Source organism: Gopherus evgoodei, chromosome 4 (assembly GCF_007399415.2).
Source record: "Gopherus evgoodei ecotype Sinaloan lineage chromosome 4, rGopEvg1_v1.p, whole genome shotgun sequence".
NCBI lineage: Eukaryota > Metazoa > Chordata > Testudines > Testudinidae > Gopherus > Gopherus evgoodei.
Genome location: NC_044325.1, coordinates 68,527,995 through 68,544,756, shown reverse-complemented (window position 1 = coordinate 68,544,756; position 16,762 = coordinate 68,527,995). Strand labels below are relative to the sequence as shown.

The 16,762-nt window shown below is 42.6% G+C and overlaps 1 protein-coding gene across 1 annotated transcript in view; it reads left to right on the top strand.

The window, feature by feature from the left end:
• The window catches only part of RGS6 (regulator of G protein signaling 6), a 482,257-nt gene that overhangs the window by 430,897 nt on the left and 34,598 nt on the right, over positions 1-16,762 (top strand). The window contains exon 16 of the mRNA XM_030559656.1: positions 9,559-9,648. Within this exon, the coding sequence (XP_030415516.1) occupies positions 9,559-9,648 (90 nt within the window). The remainder of the gene's footprint in view (positions 1-9,558; positions 9,649-16,762) is intronic.

The window sequence follows — 16,762 nt, the reverse complement described above, 5'->3', positions numbered from 1 at the left end:
TATCAAGTAAGGGAGGGAAAAAGGAAGGAGGCTAAACAAAACAGAGTATTTACAGCACACTCCAGGCTCAGCTGACCAGCAGTACAGACATCAAGGGCATGACGAATTGGCAGGAAAATAATCCAAAAAAGAAAGTGAATCAACACGACCCGAGCCGGCTAAATCCGGAGGAGACCCTGGCTGAAAGGGTGATCAGGCCTTTCAGCTAGCCCGTGGATACTCCTGCAGATTCTGGCGTGAGACTTAGTTTTATTCAAAGACTCTTACTCGTGTCAGCATCTGATTGGTCCCTATCTCCTTCACCAACCAGGTTCCGAGCTGGTGCCCTCTACGTCAATGGGAGCTGCACCCAGCACACTACTTTTGCACACAGCCCTATGCTTTTGCACACATCACCAACTGACCTTTTGACTGACAGAAGGTTTGAGAACAGGCACACTGGTATTTTTGCACACAGCACTAGTCTGACCCTTAGTTGACCAGGGAAAAAGAGCGGGAATAGGCACACGGCACTATAATGTTGCACACCGCACTACAGTGTTGGACATGGTACCAATGTGATCTTTTGAATGACAACTGGCCAAACAGATGCCATGTTAGAGCATAGGCTTTAGAGTTGCGACACACTCCTGTCTCCCAGGAGAGCTATTTTTATATTTAGCTCTAAATCCTCCTGTAGTACGAAGCTGACCTCTGGATTGTACCAAATTCCAGAACTCTGCACCTTTGCATGCTTCCACAATGAACATGTAAAGAACACCCAGCAGTTTTGCACTTCCACCATATATTTGATAGTGGAAAATCCAACTATCAAATAGATTTCCAGTAGCTCTGATGCTAAAGTTACATTATACTGCATTACCATCTATACATTATAAACTAACTGTAAAGCTTTACATTGTATTTCTAACTATGGATCTATAGGGATAAGCAGCAGATTCCTGTACATTATTCAAAATGAGCTCTGAATGCTTAGGGTATTTCTTTTTCCCCATCACCACCATACTGTACCTTCATCCCAATGTTTATTTCAGTCATCGTTTTATGCTTTTCTGGTTTAGCAACAAGGTAAGTCCATATTATGATCTAATCACGCATCAGTTGTTAAATAACAGAATCACTTGTTTGAGTGCAAAGGAAAACCAACAGCTAAAACTTCAGATGTAATTTATTGTGTCACTTAAATAAAAGAATAACTTGAGAATGGACAAATAGATTTTTCTCAAATTTTCCAGAGCAGTTCACTCTCAGGCAAAGACCTTTTGTGCCAGTTACCAGCCTGAAACATTTCTTTTCTAAACTATAAATCTCTCAAAATCTAGGGCTCTAACAGAGTCTGCAATGATCATTTAACCGTAGCTATGTTAGCTAGCACCACTCTAGTTAACCAGTGGGCTCAAGCAGAGAACTTTGTAATTTTGCTTTAGTTGGTGCATGCAGATACTGCTACAATGATTACACAAAGGTAGTCTGAAAAGGGGGGGGAAGAGAAGAAAACTGAAAATGCAATGGAAACGAAAAAAGCAAATGCAGAAGAGTGGGGGGTTTTGTGTGTGGGCTATGGAAGGCTAAGGGTATTTTGAATGAAAACCCTTTGAGTTTTTAATGGGTGTCTTTCTTTTAGGGCATATTAAGGTTAGGGCCTTCCCTCTGCTACATATTTCATGGATAGTCTGAACTACATCTGCTACCAATTGCTTCTGCTTCTGGTGCTGATATGGCAATTCCTCCTACCTAATCTGAATCAAATTGCAGTGCAGTTCTCAATACTCAGGTAGACTAAATGGTGATCAGATAAGAGTGCTTATTAAGAACATTAAGGTCAGCAATGACACAGAAAAGGTTTAAATGTTGTAACTGACTCTCCGCCAGGGTTTGTTCTGTTCTTTTATTGCACGTAGCTTGCTGATGATCCCTGGGTCTGTGTTTGTGCTGTTGTGCTACAAGAATCCTGTAAGCCAGGGCAGGATTCCAGAGGACAAACTGAAGGAATGTAATGTGAAGCCTATGGAACTTACAGGGTGCACAGGCCTTGTGTAGATCCTCTGTTAAGGGGGCAATTTTTTTATTCTAAAAGAATGTTTTATACTCCAGATGTGATAGAAACTGTACCTTACAACCCACAGGGTGTAGACAATGTCTTTGTCTATCCAAACAGCTACAGACAAGCATTAGCTTCTGCTTAGTCCTAAATATATACCAGAATGTGGGGCACTCTGTTAAAAAGGTCGAATCTGGGGGCATGTTGGAATGCTATCTGAGTTGGAAGGTTGCAGGAACGTTATACTTGAGCCCAGAAGTCTATAAGACCCAAAAATCTTGGCCTTTGTGTAGATTTTGCACCAGGCAGGGAGCACATGAGATTTTGGGTGGATATAAAAAAACAGCAACCCACTTTTCAACCAGAGAAACTGCCCTTCTCTTGTACATACAATTCAGAGAAAATAGCCAAGATTTCCCACTAGAAGGGACACTTTGAAGAAAATGCTTGCTGAGCACTATCAGGTACCCAGCCTAGAAAAGTGCATTATAAAATTATTTTTTAAATCACTCAGCCGTTTCCAACATGCTTGTCTGGTATTCCCAAGGTCCTGGTTGGTTGGCCGGCTGCCACCCTCTGCCCTAGTCAGGGTCATTGTACTTTGATTGCTTGCGGGAGGGGGAGGGAGAGACTTAAGATCTTGTTGCAACACATTGATTTGAAGCAGGTGCAGCTTTGAGACAGCTTCTGCTATCTCATCCACCTCCCACATTCCCGTCTGGATTTCCAACTTTGATTTTTTTTTCTTTCCTCTCTTGTCAAGAAAATTTACAAAGCTTGTCCTTCATCTCTTTCCAAAGATGTGGCATGTGAAGGGAAAACAGCAGAGGGGTGCTGCGTCTTATCAGGGTTTACTTCCCCACACTTCAGCTGTCAGCCATAGCCAGGGCGTGATTTCCTTTCGGTCTCTCATAACTCTGGTAAAGAAAGTTCCCTGATTTACTACCTAGTTGATCCTTTGTTTTCTAATCCACAGAACTGTCAACATTTTCCTTTTTAAAATTTACTATTTATTTTCACATTTACAGTGTAACGTATGTTGCAACAGTAACTGAGCAATTATTTGCAAAATTTAACAGACAATATATAAAGCTATGCACAGAGAATATGGGATGGAACCGATACATCTCCGGCACCATGTAGTATTCTTCAGACTGGAGAAGAGACAGAATTCACATGTAGTAAACACAAAAGGGATACTTTATTCAGAATGCTGGGTATACACAGACCTGTAGCTCCCAGCTGCTCGAATTCAGAGGCTGGGGAGCAAAGACTGTTTTCTGGAGATACTGTACAGTCTCAGAGTGTAGACGCAAGTTGCCTGCACTACCTCTGGCATCTTTTAGGAGAAAAAGTTAACCTACAGAAGGGCTGTTCTAATCATGCTCACTAGACCACAGATGTGAGTGAACAAATGATACCTGTAGATCTAATCAGCATGGATACTTTACCTTAGTCCATTTGCTAGAGGATGATAATTAACTCTATGTATAATTCATTCTTAGATATGATCATGTCACTCCTATCTAGTAATGGAGCCATATACCCTAAAAAAATCTAATCATCAAACAGATTGTTGTGAGCACATCACCTCAGTGCTCCATTCTTTACACTTCAAGGTCTTTGTCCTGATATTCAAATTCCTTCATAAATTTGGCCCAAGGTACATGAGAGATTATCTCTGCATCGATAACCATAGCCTCCTGCAACAGCTGCATTCCATAGGAATGATGGAGCTGCCAACCCTGGGGAGGCCCATGGGCACAGAAGACAGAATTTTCAGAGAGGTTCCCATGTAACTCCGTGCAGCTCTCTACCCAAAGAGAGGGGAATGACCACAGACCTCTCTGCCTTCAGAACAAAATGCAAAACTCTTCTTTTTGACTTAGCTTTCCACAATGAGCTCTTCACACCCACATGCACAAAAATACACCCAGGCTAACTGTTTTTGTTTAATCCTACAGGTAGAGAAAGGGGGAGAGATCATTTTGTGACTGTTTTAACACACGTGAGATTCTGGTATTACTGTGACATGGGGCCGTATTACTTGATAAATAGATAAATATGTGAGACTCCTGATATTAGGTGCACATACTCAAACTAATCCATCCTTGGGAGGGGAGATCAGCTGTGTTTGATATCAGATCACAAAGCAAACCTAAATTTTCACTGCTGTTCTCCACATCCCGTATTACGAGTATGTCTACATTGAAAAAAAATGCATTCTGAACTCAAATTAATTAACTCAGGTTAATGCATCTTTTATCTCAGATTAGCATTTTGAGTGAAAGCCTAAAGGAACCTGGGGTTGAACTCAAGCTGATAATCTGAGTTAAAAGTCTTATTGCCCGTGTCCTCACTGCTATTTTAACCCAAGCTAGCTAATGCAGGTTAGCTAACCTGAGCTGAGTATATCTTTTTTTGGCAGCACAGACATACCCTAAGTGATTGGCTAAAGCAATGTGAGCCACTACAATTCCAGCTGTGTTATCTAGCCAGGTCTCAGTAATACATAGTAATTATTAAACAATCAGTTTGTTCAAACTTGGAGGATAATAGGATGATAAGTAATAGCCAACATGGATTTGTCAAGAAGAAATCATGCCAAACTAACCTACCTGCCTTCTTACTTAGGGTTAGTGGCCTAGTGGATGGGGGGGAAGCAGTAAAGGTGGTATATTTGGGTGCCAGACATTAAGAAAGATGTGGACAAGTTGGAGGTGGTCCAGAGAAGAACAACAAAAATGACAAAAGCTTTAGAAAACTTGACCTATAGGGAAAGGTATTAAAAAAAAAAAAGGCATGCGTAGTCTTGAGAAAGGAAGACTGGGACCTGTTAACAGTCTTCAAATAAGTTAATGGCTGTTTTAAAGAGGACTGTGGTTAGTTGTTCTCCATGTCCACTGAAGGTAGGACAAGAAGTAATGGGCTTAATATACAGCAAGGGAGATTCAGTTTAGATATTAGGAAAAACGTTCTAACTATAAGGGTGGTTAGGGACTGAAATAGGTTACGAAGGGAAGTTGTGGAATTGACAACATTTGAGGTTTTTATGAACAAGTTAAACAAACATCTGTCAGGGAAGGTTTAGGTATACTTGGTCCTGCAGGCATGGACCAGATGACCTACATTTCTATGATTCTATGCAATATCAGGCACCTCGTCCACTATGATTGGATGGTGGTGCTCTTATGTGACAGAAAAAACATTAGACTGTGGTTTTGTGAGTTGAGCCTCTGAGAGAAGGCCCTAGACAGAGCCAATGGGATGGATAATAAATCCATAATAAGTCAGCCCATTCTTGAAAAATCCTCTTTTCCACTTACTCTAGAGTTTTAAAAGTAGAATGCTCCCTTCATTGATGTTTAAAAGTCATTTGTGAGATTTATATTGTAGGCTTATTTTTAGAACATTACATAGAGGGGTGTTGTCTTAAGGTTAGTGCACAGGACTGAGGTTATATTAGTTTCGTTCTGATTGCTCACGCTGAGAGGCAGTACCTAAGGATTGCTAGGGGAGTTGTTGTTGCTATTCCTAAAATAAAAAATGTCTCTTCCTTCTTTTGAATGACAGTGCGAGGCAGGACACAACTTTTCCATGGCACTCCTTGAGTAAATGTAATGGACAATTCCAGTGAACTGCCCAACCTTCTCCCAATGAAATAGGCTCTACTGTCCAGAGTTGTAACTGAGCTGTTGTGGATTGCATAAGTGGTGTGTTTGCATCACTGTGCGAATTGCAGCTAACTCGCTGGTTTGGGATACATGCTCTGTGAAATGAAATACGCTTTCAATGTTCCAATGGACAGCCCTGAATTTCATGTCAGCAGCACCATGTAGATAAGCATATCTTGGAATGTGCATGTCTGTAGAGGGCATTGCACTTCCACATCTCCAAAAATGTTGCATCCCTAAAAATAACTGTAGAGGAAAATTATAGCCTCACACCTGGTTATTCAGCCTCTCAGCCACACAGTAAAGAAGAGAAACACATGCAGCTGTTCTGTAGGTTAGGAAATGGGATCACGATAAGTAGCAATGATAGCCTAGAACAAGGAATGAATTAAAGTCATATGCATAATGGGACTTGCCCATTTGCACTATATGAGAGTAGTGCAGCTAAATTCCCACGTGCTCCACTGTCAATCTGTCTTTCCCCTAATATTTATTGTTTGAATTTGCTCGTTTTTCTGTGTATTTCAGAAATTGTGAGGTGCTAGACACTATGATTACAAGTCATCTCAGATTCCCTAGATTCTAACACGGCAGTTGTATCAACAGTACATTGGTGTCTATTAATGGAGGGTATCAAAGACTAGTATGGACTTAGCCAGTTATTAGAATCCACCATCCAGTGGTCCATTCTCAGCAGCTCTTTCAAGTGAGCCAGTGGGAGCTATGCTGAGCATGTGTCAGCTGGAAGACACTCTGCAGACCCTGCAAGACATGAACGGCTGGTTCAGATGTCCAGTGAATGTTCCAGAAAAGCTATGTTATGAAATGGTCAGCATATCAGTCATGTCATCACTCATGAGTTTAAGAAAACCCTTGAACACTTACAACTGAAGAACAAGATTTTGGTTCTGGAAGCTACATATTTCCCATGCTCAACCACCTTTCCTAATTAAGGTTCAAAGTTTAGGAATAATTATCAACAATTCTGTAATGTCAGTATCCTCCAGAGGAACATTAGAAATATCATTGTTTGCTGGTTCCAACTTGTGAAACCCCGAGAGAATGCTTAGTAAAAATGACATGAATACATCTACATTAGACTTTGGGAGTGATTCTGCCTTGTATTTCCTGGGAGGGACACAGTCAAGGTGTCAGCTCACTGTTTATTTAATCTCAAGATCTGATGAATCATTGTTTTGTTCTCCCAGCCTCAGATGTAAAGTCTCTACTCTTTCTAACAAAGAACAAATACAGACTGTTGTCTTGGCTTGGAGAAGGACAATTTGTCCTAGTTACAGTACTGGGGCAACAGCTTCACTGTTAACTGACCTGGTTTGGTACATCTCTCTCTAATCTGCAAACATCTAGTGCCATATGTCTGTATGTCTCTACGCCTATGAGGACTGAAAATATTTTTACTCCATGAGGATCATTTCCTTTTGACAGCAAGCCCCAGGATCTGAATACAGGTTTCTCCATTATATAGTAGATCCCAGTCATTAGCACTTACTAAAGGCACTGCCTGAGGTAGTGATTCTTGGACTATGGGATTGAGCCATGCAGAAATTGTCAGGTCCTCGGACCTGGCAATATAGGCCACTAGAGTTTTTTTCCCCATGAAGTGGCATCCAAATCCTTCCACCAATAATGTATTGCAGCACATTTTTTGTGCTCAGCCCTCCCTGTACCCTCTCCAAGGCTAGAATATTATTCATATCTATGCTAAAAAGTGATGAAATCAACACTTTCCTCCACCCACTCCTCAGAGACACAGGCCATAATCTCTAACATGCTCCCAGCATGTCCTCGGAGGCTGGGAATCTCATCTCTGTGACAGGCCCAGTCCTTCCTCAGACAATGATCCTCTATGATGCTCCAGGCACTCTTATTCTCTAGAGACCATGAATGTCACCGCCATCAATACCTCCAAATATTCCCAACCTACAGAGAGAATCATCCCTACAATGCTCCTGGTCTCAGGATGGGGAAACCTTGTGTGTGTTTTGACATAGTTTAATTTCTAGCCCATTATGAAATGCTAGTTACCGGGCATGTAGTTTGTGATATAAGAGGAAATTAACTTGAGCCAGTCATCATCCAGTTGAATTTAATACAACTGAGTCCTACAATCTTACTGAAATACTGTGAGAGTTAGTAAGTAATGTCACATGCACACAAGAAAAATGTAAGGCTTTTAGTGACCAAACTCATGACGTATGCTTTATTTTTTCCCCTCTAGTTGGCTGTGAGTTTGGCTTTCCATGTTCAGTGCTGAACTACTAGAGCAAATATTCCACAGGTGCTGTATTGGTAATGGGAAATAAAGCTATCCTCCCACTTTGTTTGCAGGAACGGCTTTAGACATTTCGCCACCCCAAGCCACACCATCGGAGCTGCGGGACCAACAGACCCTCTTCAGGCATGCCGCTGAAGGCACCCTGCCTGCCGCCCTCCTGGCGACCGGCAGAGCGCCCCCTGCGGCTTGCCGCCCCAAGCACGTGCTTGGCGTGCTGGGGCCTGGAGCCACCCCTGTTTGTTTGTGTTTATGTTTTTTGAGATTCTCCTTCTTAAGAGTGCAGTAGGACAGAGAGACTTTGGCTTTTCTATAAACGGGCTTTTCTTCTGTAAACTCTTGTGCTGTTTGTGAGATATAGAACATTGTACCAGTGGAGGATGGTGGCATCTGAAAGTGAATAAGCAAAATTAACAGGTAAAGGATTGCTCCAAGCCAGGTTACATCCTAAGGTAAAGATTATACTGTGTCTGAGTAAAAAGATTGCCAGCCATGCCTACCTTACAGAGAACACAGTAAAAAAGCTGAATAGGGTAATACTCAGACACACACATATAACTCCAGGATTGAGCAACATTATATAGATCCTGGAGCTTTGCTTGGTTTGTCACCACTGTGGACATATGGAGCTCAACCAACTCCTTCACTGGTTCTCCCTCTCTCCTAAAGGTTCATATGTACCTAAATACTGAAGTTTTGGGGTGGAGAAAAAAGAGTTTGTATGGTATAAATATACACAATGTAACAGCATAAAAGAGGTTTCCACAGGCAAAGAACTAAGAGGAATGTCCAATGTTCCTGTTTTTCCTCTTGTGAATTCGAGTCTCTTTTTTACTGCTATTCTCTGTCTTTATTCAGTCAAGTATATTTTGTTGTGTTTGGCACGGGGTTATTAAGAGTTCACAGGGGCAGTAGAAAAATAACTGAGTTTTTCAAGATACGTTCAATTATTAATTAAAACTGAACAAGCAAGTTGATAATGTGGGGTGGGGGAAAACAGCTCTGTCTGATTGCAAAGAAACTCCACCCACCAAACCTGTGAAGCAGAGTATCAGATTGTAAGTATGACATCCTCAGAGTAAACTCTTACTGGCTGTTTGAACCTTGATGATAGGACATTAAGGGACAGATTCTTTCATGCTTATTCTCATTTAATTAGTACAACACTCCTTCAGTATTTTTTATTTCAATAGCACTAGATGGCAGAATCTGGTCATAATATACTAGCTTCTGAGAGCCTTGGGCTTTACAAATTCAACCCTTTTCTAGGCTACAGATTAATACATGCAAGCTCTTTGGGGAATGGACCATCTTTTGGGTGGGATGTACAGTGCGTGGCGTAATAGAGTTCTCCAGGACGTGGGCTCCTGGGCACTGCCACAATACAAATGATAAATAATTATAATTAGGACTTTGCTCCCTCTTTCTAATTCTCTCTCTCTCTCTCTCTCCCCCCCCCCTGCCCTTTCATTGGACTGTTTTGAATCCCTCTGATTTCTGAGTGGTATTTGGTAACAATTCTCAAACTTTCCTTTCCTCCTGCCCCACAGGAGCACATTTACAAGTTGATGAAGAGTGACAGCTACGCACGTTTCCTCCGTTCTAACACGTACCATGACTTATTGCTGGCGAAGAAGAAGGTATCTTTTGGGAAGGACATGCTTGCATCTCTTAGCACCTATTGATTCTCGCCTGCTGCTTGCTGCTAGTGTGAAAATGGGAATATTGTTTCATTTACTTTTTTTTATTTTTCTTTTTTAAAAAGGAATGAGAACATTTGTTTCCTTCACCTGAAGGCCCAGAGTATGGCATCCCTATATACAGCTTCAGCCACCATGGCAGGGGAAAGGTAGAAAGGCCAGCCAGTCAAAATACAGAAAAATGCTCAGATTATGCTGGCGTCTTCCAAACTCAATTCAGGCAATTAGAAGTCCACTATCTCCTTTTCATGACAAAGATAATATCTTGTATCAGAATTAGACCCCATAAATGTGTTCATTTGCTAGTCAGGGTAACAAGATTGGGGAGATGATGCAGCATCCTAGATGTAACTATGTGGTCCTTCTTTGGGATGCCTTACCTGGGGACCTCCCTGTAATGTCTTACCCCCTCCTCCTTTTCCCCTTTTCCCAGCTCTTTGCTCCCCAAAAATGTTTGCTTTTTATTTTAAACAAGAAATAATTGCAACCCAGAGAGAAATCAAGAACTTCAGTCATATTCTTCACCAAAGACCTGGGCCTCAATTCTTTTCATCCCCTTGGTGTCAGCATGTCCACTGCCAGCAACATATTTTTTGCCATGAATTACCCACTCAGAGTAGCAAAGAATTGATTCTGTAGGATTAAGTCAGCTCTTATCCAGCCAGTTCTATTCAGGAAAGGGGGGTTGGAAGGTAGGATACTTACCTCTGCATTTGGGGCTGTGTTTAAATGCTTTCTGTACCTCCCAGCTTACTCCAGTACTCTGCAAGAGAGAGAGCAAGAAAGTGTTTGTGTGCATGCACCTACCTTTGTGTGACCCACTTACAAAACACTAGATACAATTACTTCCAGTTACTGCAGCCTGAGCTTGTGGTTTTCCATCACCATGCTTTCTGCTGTTTCTCCACTGCATTCTGAATGGGCTGTCAAATTACAATTCATTGGCGCAACTCAGTGAAATCCCATTGGCTTTTTACAGGCTCATTGCTATTATGGATCCTCAAAGTGCATATTGTGATAGAAAGGGCCAATCTTTACTCTCCTTTATGCCTGGCATTTATTTCAGTTGGATTGCAGTGGTGTGACTGAGGACATGAACTGGCCCTGTCTTTTAAAACCAGCTGATTTTAGACAAGTACAGACCAGAAGAAGAAATGCAAAGTCCTAGCTGACGTTTGAAATTTTAAGTTGCTCTTTAAACCTGGGTCAGAATTCAGAGGTTGAGAGAAAGAAAGGGGTGCAGTTAAAACTCTTGAACATCCTGTGATGATGTAAAAGAGAAATTAAAACCGTTGCTGTCTTATCCCTACGAGCGTCCCGTATGTTCTCCCTCTCAAGCTCTCCCTTTCAAAACATTAGGACCTGATGGTTCATGTGTTTAATACAAAGGAAAGTTCTCCTACCAGCTCCAGTTTTGAATCAAAGATTTCTTTGGAATTGTTTGCTGTCAGATCAAGTGCTAGACCTGTCAGCATGACTTGAATGATTCTCGTGCCACTTGAGGAACAGATTTCAGTCTCATGCTAACACTGCAGTGGAAATAAGAATCTAGTTTCTTTTAGAAAGATCTGTGGGTACTCACGTAAACATATCCAAGCAAAAAGAAGCCAGTGGCAAAAATCATGTATATGTGTCATTTACCAATTTAACATATGGTGGGTAGAAATTAAAGTTACTTCAGAAGCTGTAAAGCACATCTTACTGTGTTCGGCTAGTAGACATTGTACCCCGACAGCACAGAGTTATTGACTGAAAGAAAATGAAGCTTCCATATGCTGACCTACCTGGTAGATCCTTAGTAGTTTTACAGCAGATTTGAGGGAGTCCTTTAGGGCTTCTTGAGGCAGCCTGGAATCTGGAGTGGGGGTAAAGGAAGAACAGTGGGATACCAGAGCCTTTCAATATTGAGGGTTTGGGTTTAAATCCCAAGATTAAAAATTTGGCCTTAGTGAAGTGAGTGGGAGTTTTGCCATTGACTTCAGTAAGGTTTGAATAATTTGAATCCTTGTCAGGAAAACCTCCCGAATGTCCCTTATTTCAAGGGACAGCGCTCATTTTAGTTCCAAACTGGCCCGCATTCCATACCTGTGATGTGCTCTCGCTTTTCTTGTTTACTGTTAATTACAGCAGAAATGCAGAATCATGGAACTGAGATTACAGAAAGTTATTTACACTAAAGAAATGAATCCCACTACATTTTAAGTTTCTTGTATGAATGCATTTTTGTATCCCCCTCATTTTGGGTCATTGCCATACATTGCATCCCATATATGGGCCTTATGGCAAAGGTACAGGATTGGGAATCATGAGATCTGTGTTTGTTCCCTGGCTTTTCCGCTAATTTTCTTGTGTGACTTTGGATAAATCACTTAATCTCTGTGTGCCTTATACTCCCGACTCTGTAAAATGCAGGCAATAATTCTGACCTGTGTGGTAGAGATGTTGTGAGTCTTAATTAACATCTGTAAAAATGGCTAGCATATTTTGAGATCCTCAGGTGCAAATCTCTATATAGAATGCGCCGTGTAAGTGCAAAGTATTGTTTTTCCACATCACAAAATAACTGCACATGTGAGTTTCTGATCCAGGGTCTGAAAGTGGAATGAGCAAGAAGGATGTGTGGCAGAGTTATGAGGAGGAGAGGGGAAAATGAGCATACTTTACACAGACTCATGGATGCACAGATGATGGTCATGGGCCATGTATAGGCGAGGAATTCCTTATTCATTCATGATGGAGTTTTTCTTCTTTCTTACCACTGTCATTGTTATATGTGCTACAATATGATGGCCTAGAGCCTGCAAATCTCTGGTATACTACTCTGAGTGCAGGACTGGGCTCCTACAGGGGTGTGTTTAGAGGCTCCATGTAGGAACAAGGAAGGTTAAGGGCTAGATATAGGTCTCTGCATTGCACAGAAGTAGGACACCCTTGCATGCCTGCCTCCTTACTCTGAAAAGTGCAGGGTGAAAAGGGGAAAGGATGTGGGCAGTTCATGCATGTGTCTGAGGAGAAAAGGACGTTAGCCTGGTAAGCATGCAGATGAGCCACTTAGCTATGTGTTTGTCTGTGGGCATCACTCCTGCTTCTAGGTAGGAGTCATTAGGTTGCTGTTGGCAGCTATCTCACAGATGCAAGATTGGGTTTCTTCACCTACCCATTGTGTTTCACTTCTTGTGCATATGCACAACATGCCACACCTGTGCTGTGCAAGACCAAGCATCAGTCTGCCCATATTTCTACTGATACATACATTACCACATTTTATAGTGGGCAATAACCACATCCCATCCCCTCAGGAGCCAAAAAATGGGCATGCCCTTGGATGACAGTGAACTTTATGCAAGAGAAAAAATGCCTGTTACATTTAGGCCTTGAAAAACCTCCTTACCCACTCACTGAGGGCGAATAGTGATTTTGGCAGGGTATGTTGGCTGAGGGGGGCTAGATAGTCATTGGCTCCTGCTCTGAGGAGAAGGAAAAAAGCAGAGAAGCTCAAGCCCCGGTGCCCTTTCAACAACCTAGATAAATAGGAGGGAGGGAGTGGAGGGACCCCGAGACTGCTAGTTCTCGTTCCGGAGATGGAGCAGTAAGGACAGTGGCTGCTGCACTGGCATTCTTCTGAGAGTCGAATGTTTGTGTGAAATGAACAGCAAGCAACTAGAGCCATTCTCACCAAAAAGGAGGCGCAGGGGGGCCTTTGAGCCACCGTCTTCTAAGAGGAGGACAGGGAAGGGTTGGAGAGTGCCCAGCTGCAGGTGAGGGGCTGAGAGCTATCTGAGCCCCAGGAGGGGTAGAACAGAGGAGGAGCTCTGCAAATAGGTGGATCTATCATCAGTTTATTGGAGAGGGAGAGCTGATGTGCCGATGTAAATAAAATATGCCTGGTTTACGAGAGTGGGGCAGTTGTTTTTCTCCCTAACAAGAACACATCGAGCCAGATTCCGTATTACCCTGTGCTAGTGAGTGCAAAATAGATGTAAATTGCCACTCCTTTGATCTAGCAGTGTTTTCCACTCATTCTGCGCTGGTGTCAATGACTATGTGAGGTGCAGGGTAATTGATAACCTGACTCTTAGTCCACAGGTGAGCGAGTATCAAGGGAATTTTTCCAGCCCTGCTTATAATTATGCCTAGTAAAATATTGTTCTGTTTGAAAGACATGAATTTCATGCTTCTGAAACACAAAAGCCTTGAGGAGAAATTAGTACCAGGTTCCGATATGAATGGTGACCTACAGTGTAGAATACTGAGCTCTTAGAACTCGTTCATACTCCCCTTCAATCAATGGCAAAACTTTCATTGGTTCCAGCACGAGCACAACTGGGACCTTAGTATACATATTAGAAAGAGAAGAGAACTCAAAAGTCATATTAGCATCCATGGGCGGACAGTCTCTATTGCAAACAAGTTCTCTCTGAAAACCAGTCTCATGCTCTCTCACCTTCTCCGTCTCCTTGGTGTCTACCAAACTAACTTCAGCACCTCCCCATCCCCTTCTCAGTACCTTCAGAGGAAGTGTGACTGTGATAGAGCTTTACCTGAGTGCCATAAGAATGCTAAGAGATTTCCTACTAATCATGTTGTTAATCATTTATAGTTGGTTTTCTAATGTCTACGCTGCCCTGTGCTAACAGACTCTTTACTCAAAAGAACTAAAATCGAACAGTTTGATAAATAATTAACCTAAAGAAAAAGAAACATGGAGAGCTGCAGTAAATGGTTAGTGATATAGTCCAGTATATTCTGGATTTTTTTCTGCACCTAACTGGGCTCAGCTGTTTTTAATAAAAGCTTTTAAAAATTTTAAAAAATCTGTATCCTACTGTTAACTTGTACAGTAGGTCAGTCTGTTTACTGTTGATGAGGGTAAGTTTTCTTTTTGTACGTTTGAGGACTGCTTGAACAAGTTTGTATGTGTGTGTTTGTTTGTACGAGCATTGTTGTCATACTTCAAAGCATTTTGGTGCACTTCCTGTGCTTTACCTGATGCGGTCAGACAACATACAGAGATCCTTACTCTTTATTTTTCTACTTTCTTACCACTTTATTTTTAAATTTCCTTCCTCCACTTTGCAAGGCAGCCTCAAGCACCTTTGTTTTGAGCTGGACCAAGGCAGGCAAGCAGTTACCTCAATAACACATAGCCAGTCACACATTTTGTAGACAAGTAGGCAGGAAATGCTGGAGAGCAATACAGCTAGCACAAATGTGCGCTCCTCCTGAAACTGTGCATGTCGGCTGCTTGGCGTGCAGCCAGGTTTGAGTGCTTTTTATTTTAATAGAAAAATGTAATGCTTTGATCAACAACTCGATATGTTGGTGACTGGTGTTCTCTAGATACCTTAGACAGTTAGATTTAAACTTGGGGCTATTGCATTAATACAGTTCACCATATGTGTGTCATATGGTGGAGCTGGGAGTGTTTGCAAGGCAGGTTTCAATATAGGACCTTAGCATGGCTAAATTTTCAGATGGTAGTTCCCAGTGAACCTTTCAGTATTAGAATAAACATTATATGCTGCAGCTTGTGAGTTGATCCAAAATGTCAGTGCCCCAAACTGAATTCTTGTGGTCCATTTACACCCCCGACTCCAGTTTCCCTAAGAATGGGAAACGACATCAGCCTACAATAGCATTCCAGACATTCCTGATTCTGCAGTTGCAGAATTTGCCAGAGAATTGAACCTTTGCTACCAAAAGGAGTTCCAGAGTCTAACTTTTCAAAAACTGCTATGTTTATAGCTCTCCTGGTTGTGGGCGGCAGCAGCAGCAAAGCAGCAGTTCAGATCTGGGCTGCCGGCCACAGGAATTCATGCTGTATGCAGTGCAGGAGGACTATTTTTTAAAATCCCGCTCCCAGCCCGTCCCACAATACTCACTTCCACTCCCACTCCCTCCCACATTGTTTCCACGCTTCTGCTATTATGGTAGTGGGTCCTATGGCATTTTCCTAGCAATGGCTGGAAAAGTTGCTCTCCGAATGTCTCCCCACTAGCATCCATCCTGCAATGGAATGGGAACTCCCAGATCACTCATGCAGAGGGATTGGAGTCCTCATGCACTTCTACAAGGGCATGAGCAGCCCCTGCATCTCCTTTTCCCCCACACAATGGGATTAGAAAACTCTAACCCTCCATGCATTGTCATGCAAAGTGGATGGGATGCCCCACCAGCCCCTGTTGCCACCCTTACTTCTGCACTGCTGCTGGTGGCAGTGCTGCCTTCAGAGTAGAGCCCTGCAGCGGGCCTGGGGTCCCACAGGTCCTGCAGGACTTGCTGCCATAATAGCAAGAGCGGGATAAAAATTTAAGAAACAATGCGGGTGCAGGTGGGAGTGGGTATTGCGGGGCAGGACAGGAGCAGGATTAAAAACATAGCCCTCCCGCAATGCAAACAACATGAACGCCTCAGTCAGCAGCCACTGCTCTCCAGCCACCCAGCTCTGAAGTTCTGTGCTGCTGCTGGTGGTGGCGGCACCACCTTTAAAGCTGGGCAGCCAGAGAGCAGCAGCTGCTGACCGGGAGCCATGTCTCCCCAAATATAGAAGTTAAAACTATGCATGTGTTTGCTATAATAATTGTATCTGGGACAACACACTCCAGGGCTTGTGCATTGTATTGCATTGTGTTATCCCTTTTACAGACTCTTTTTTTCTGTTTTCATAGGTATATATGACCCTATCTCAGATGGGGGTATGTGGTAGACTACATTATTTGGAAAGGGGTACGCAGCCTAAAAAGTTTGAAAACCACTGGCCTAGACATTACATTTCATTGTCAAAACTATGTCTATAAGGCACTGGGCATTGCTGGGGATGAGGCAAAGCTTCATCACCTCAATGGGAGGTCAAGAAGCAGGAGCATAGCCATTGGTGGGCCTGAGTGGGCCACAGCCCACCCACTCATCAACCAGGACCACTCAAATCTGAGTAGGGGTGTAGTGCTGCCACAGCAACCCGGAGCGTCACTCAGGCACCTGAAATCCAGGACAGAGCTATGTGGCCGCCCTTCAGAAAGCTATGTTCTGGCAGCTCTGCCTTGCCATTTTCTGA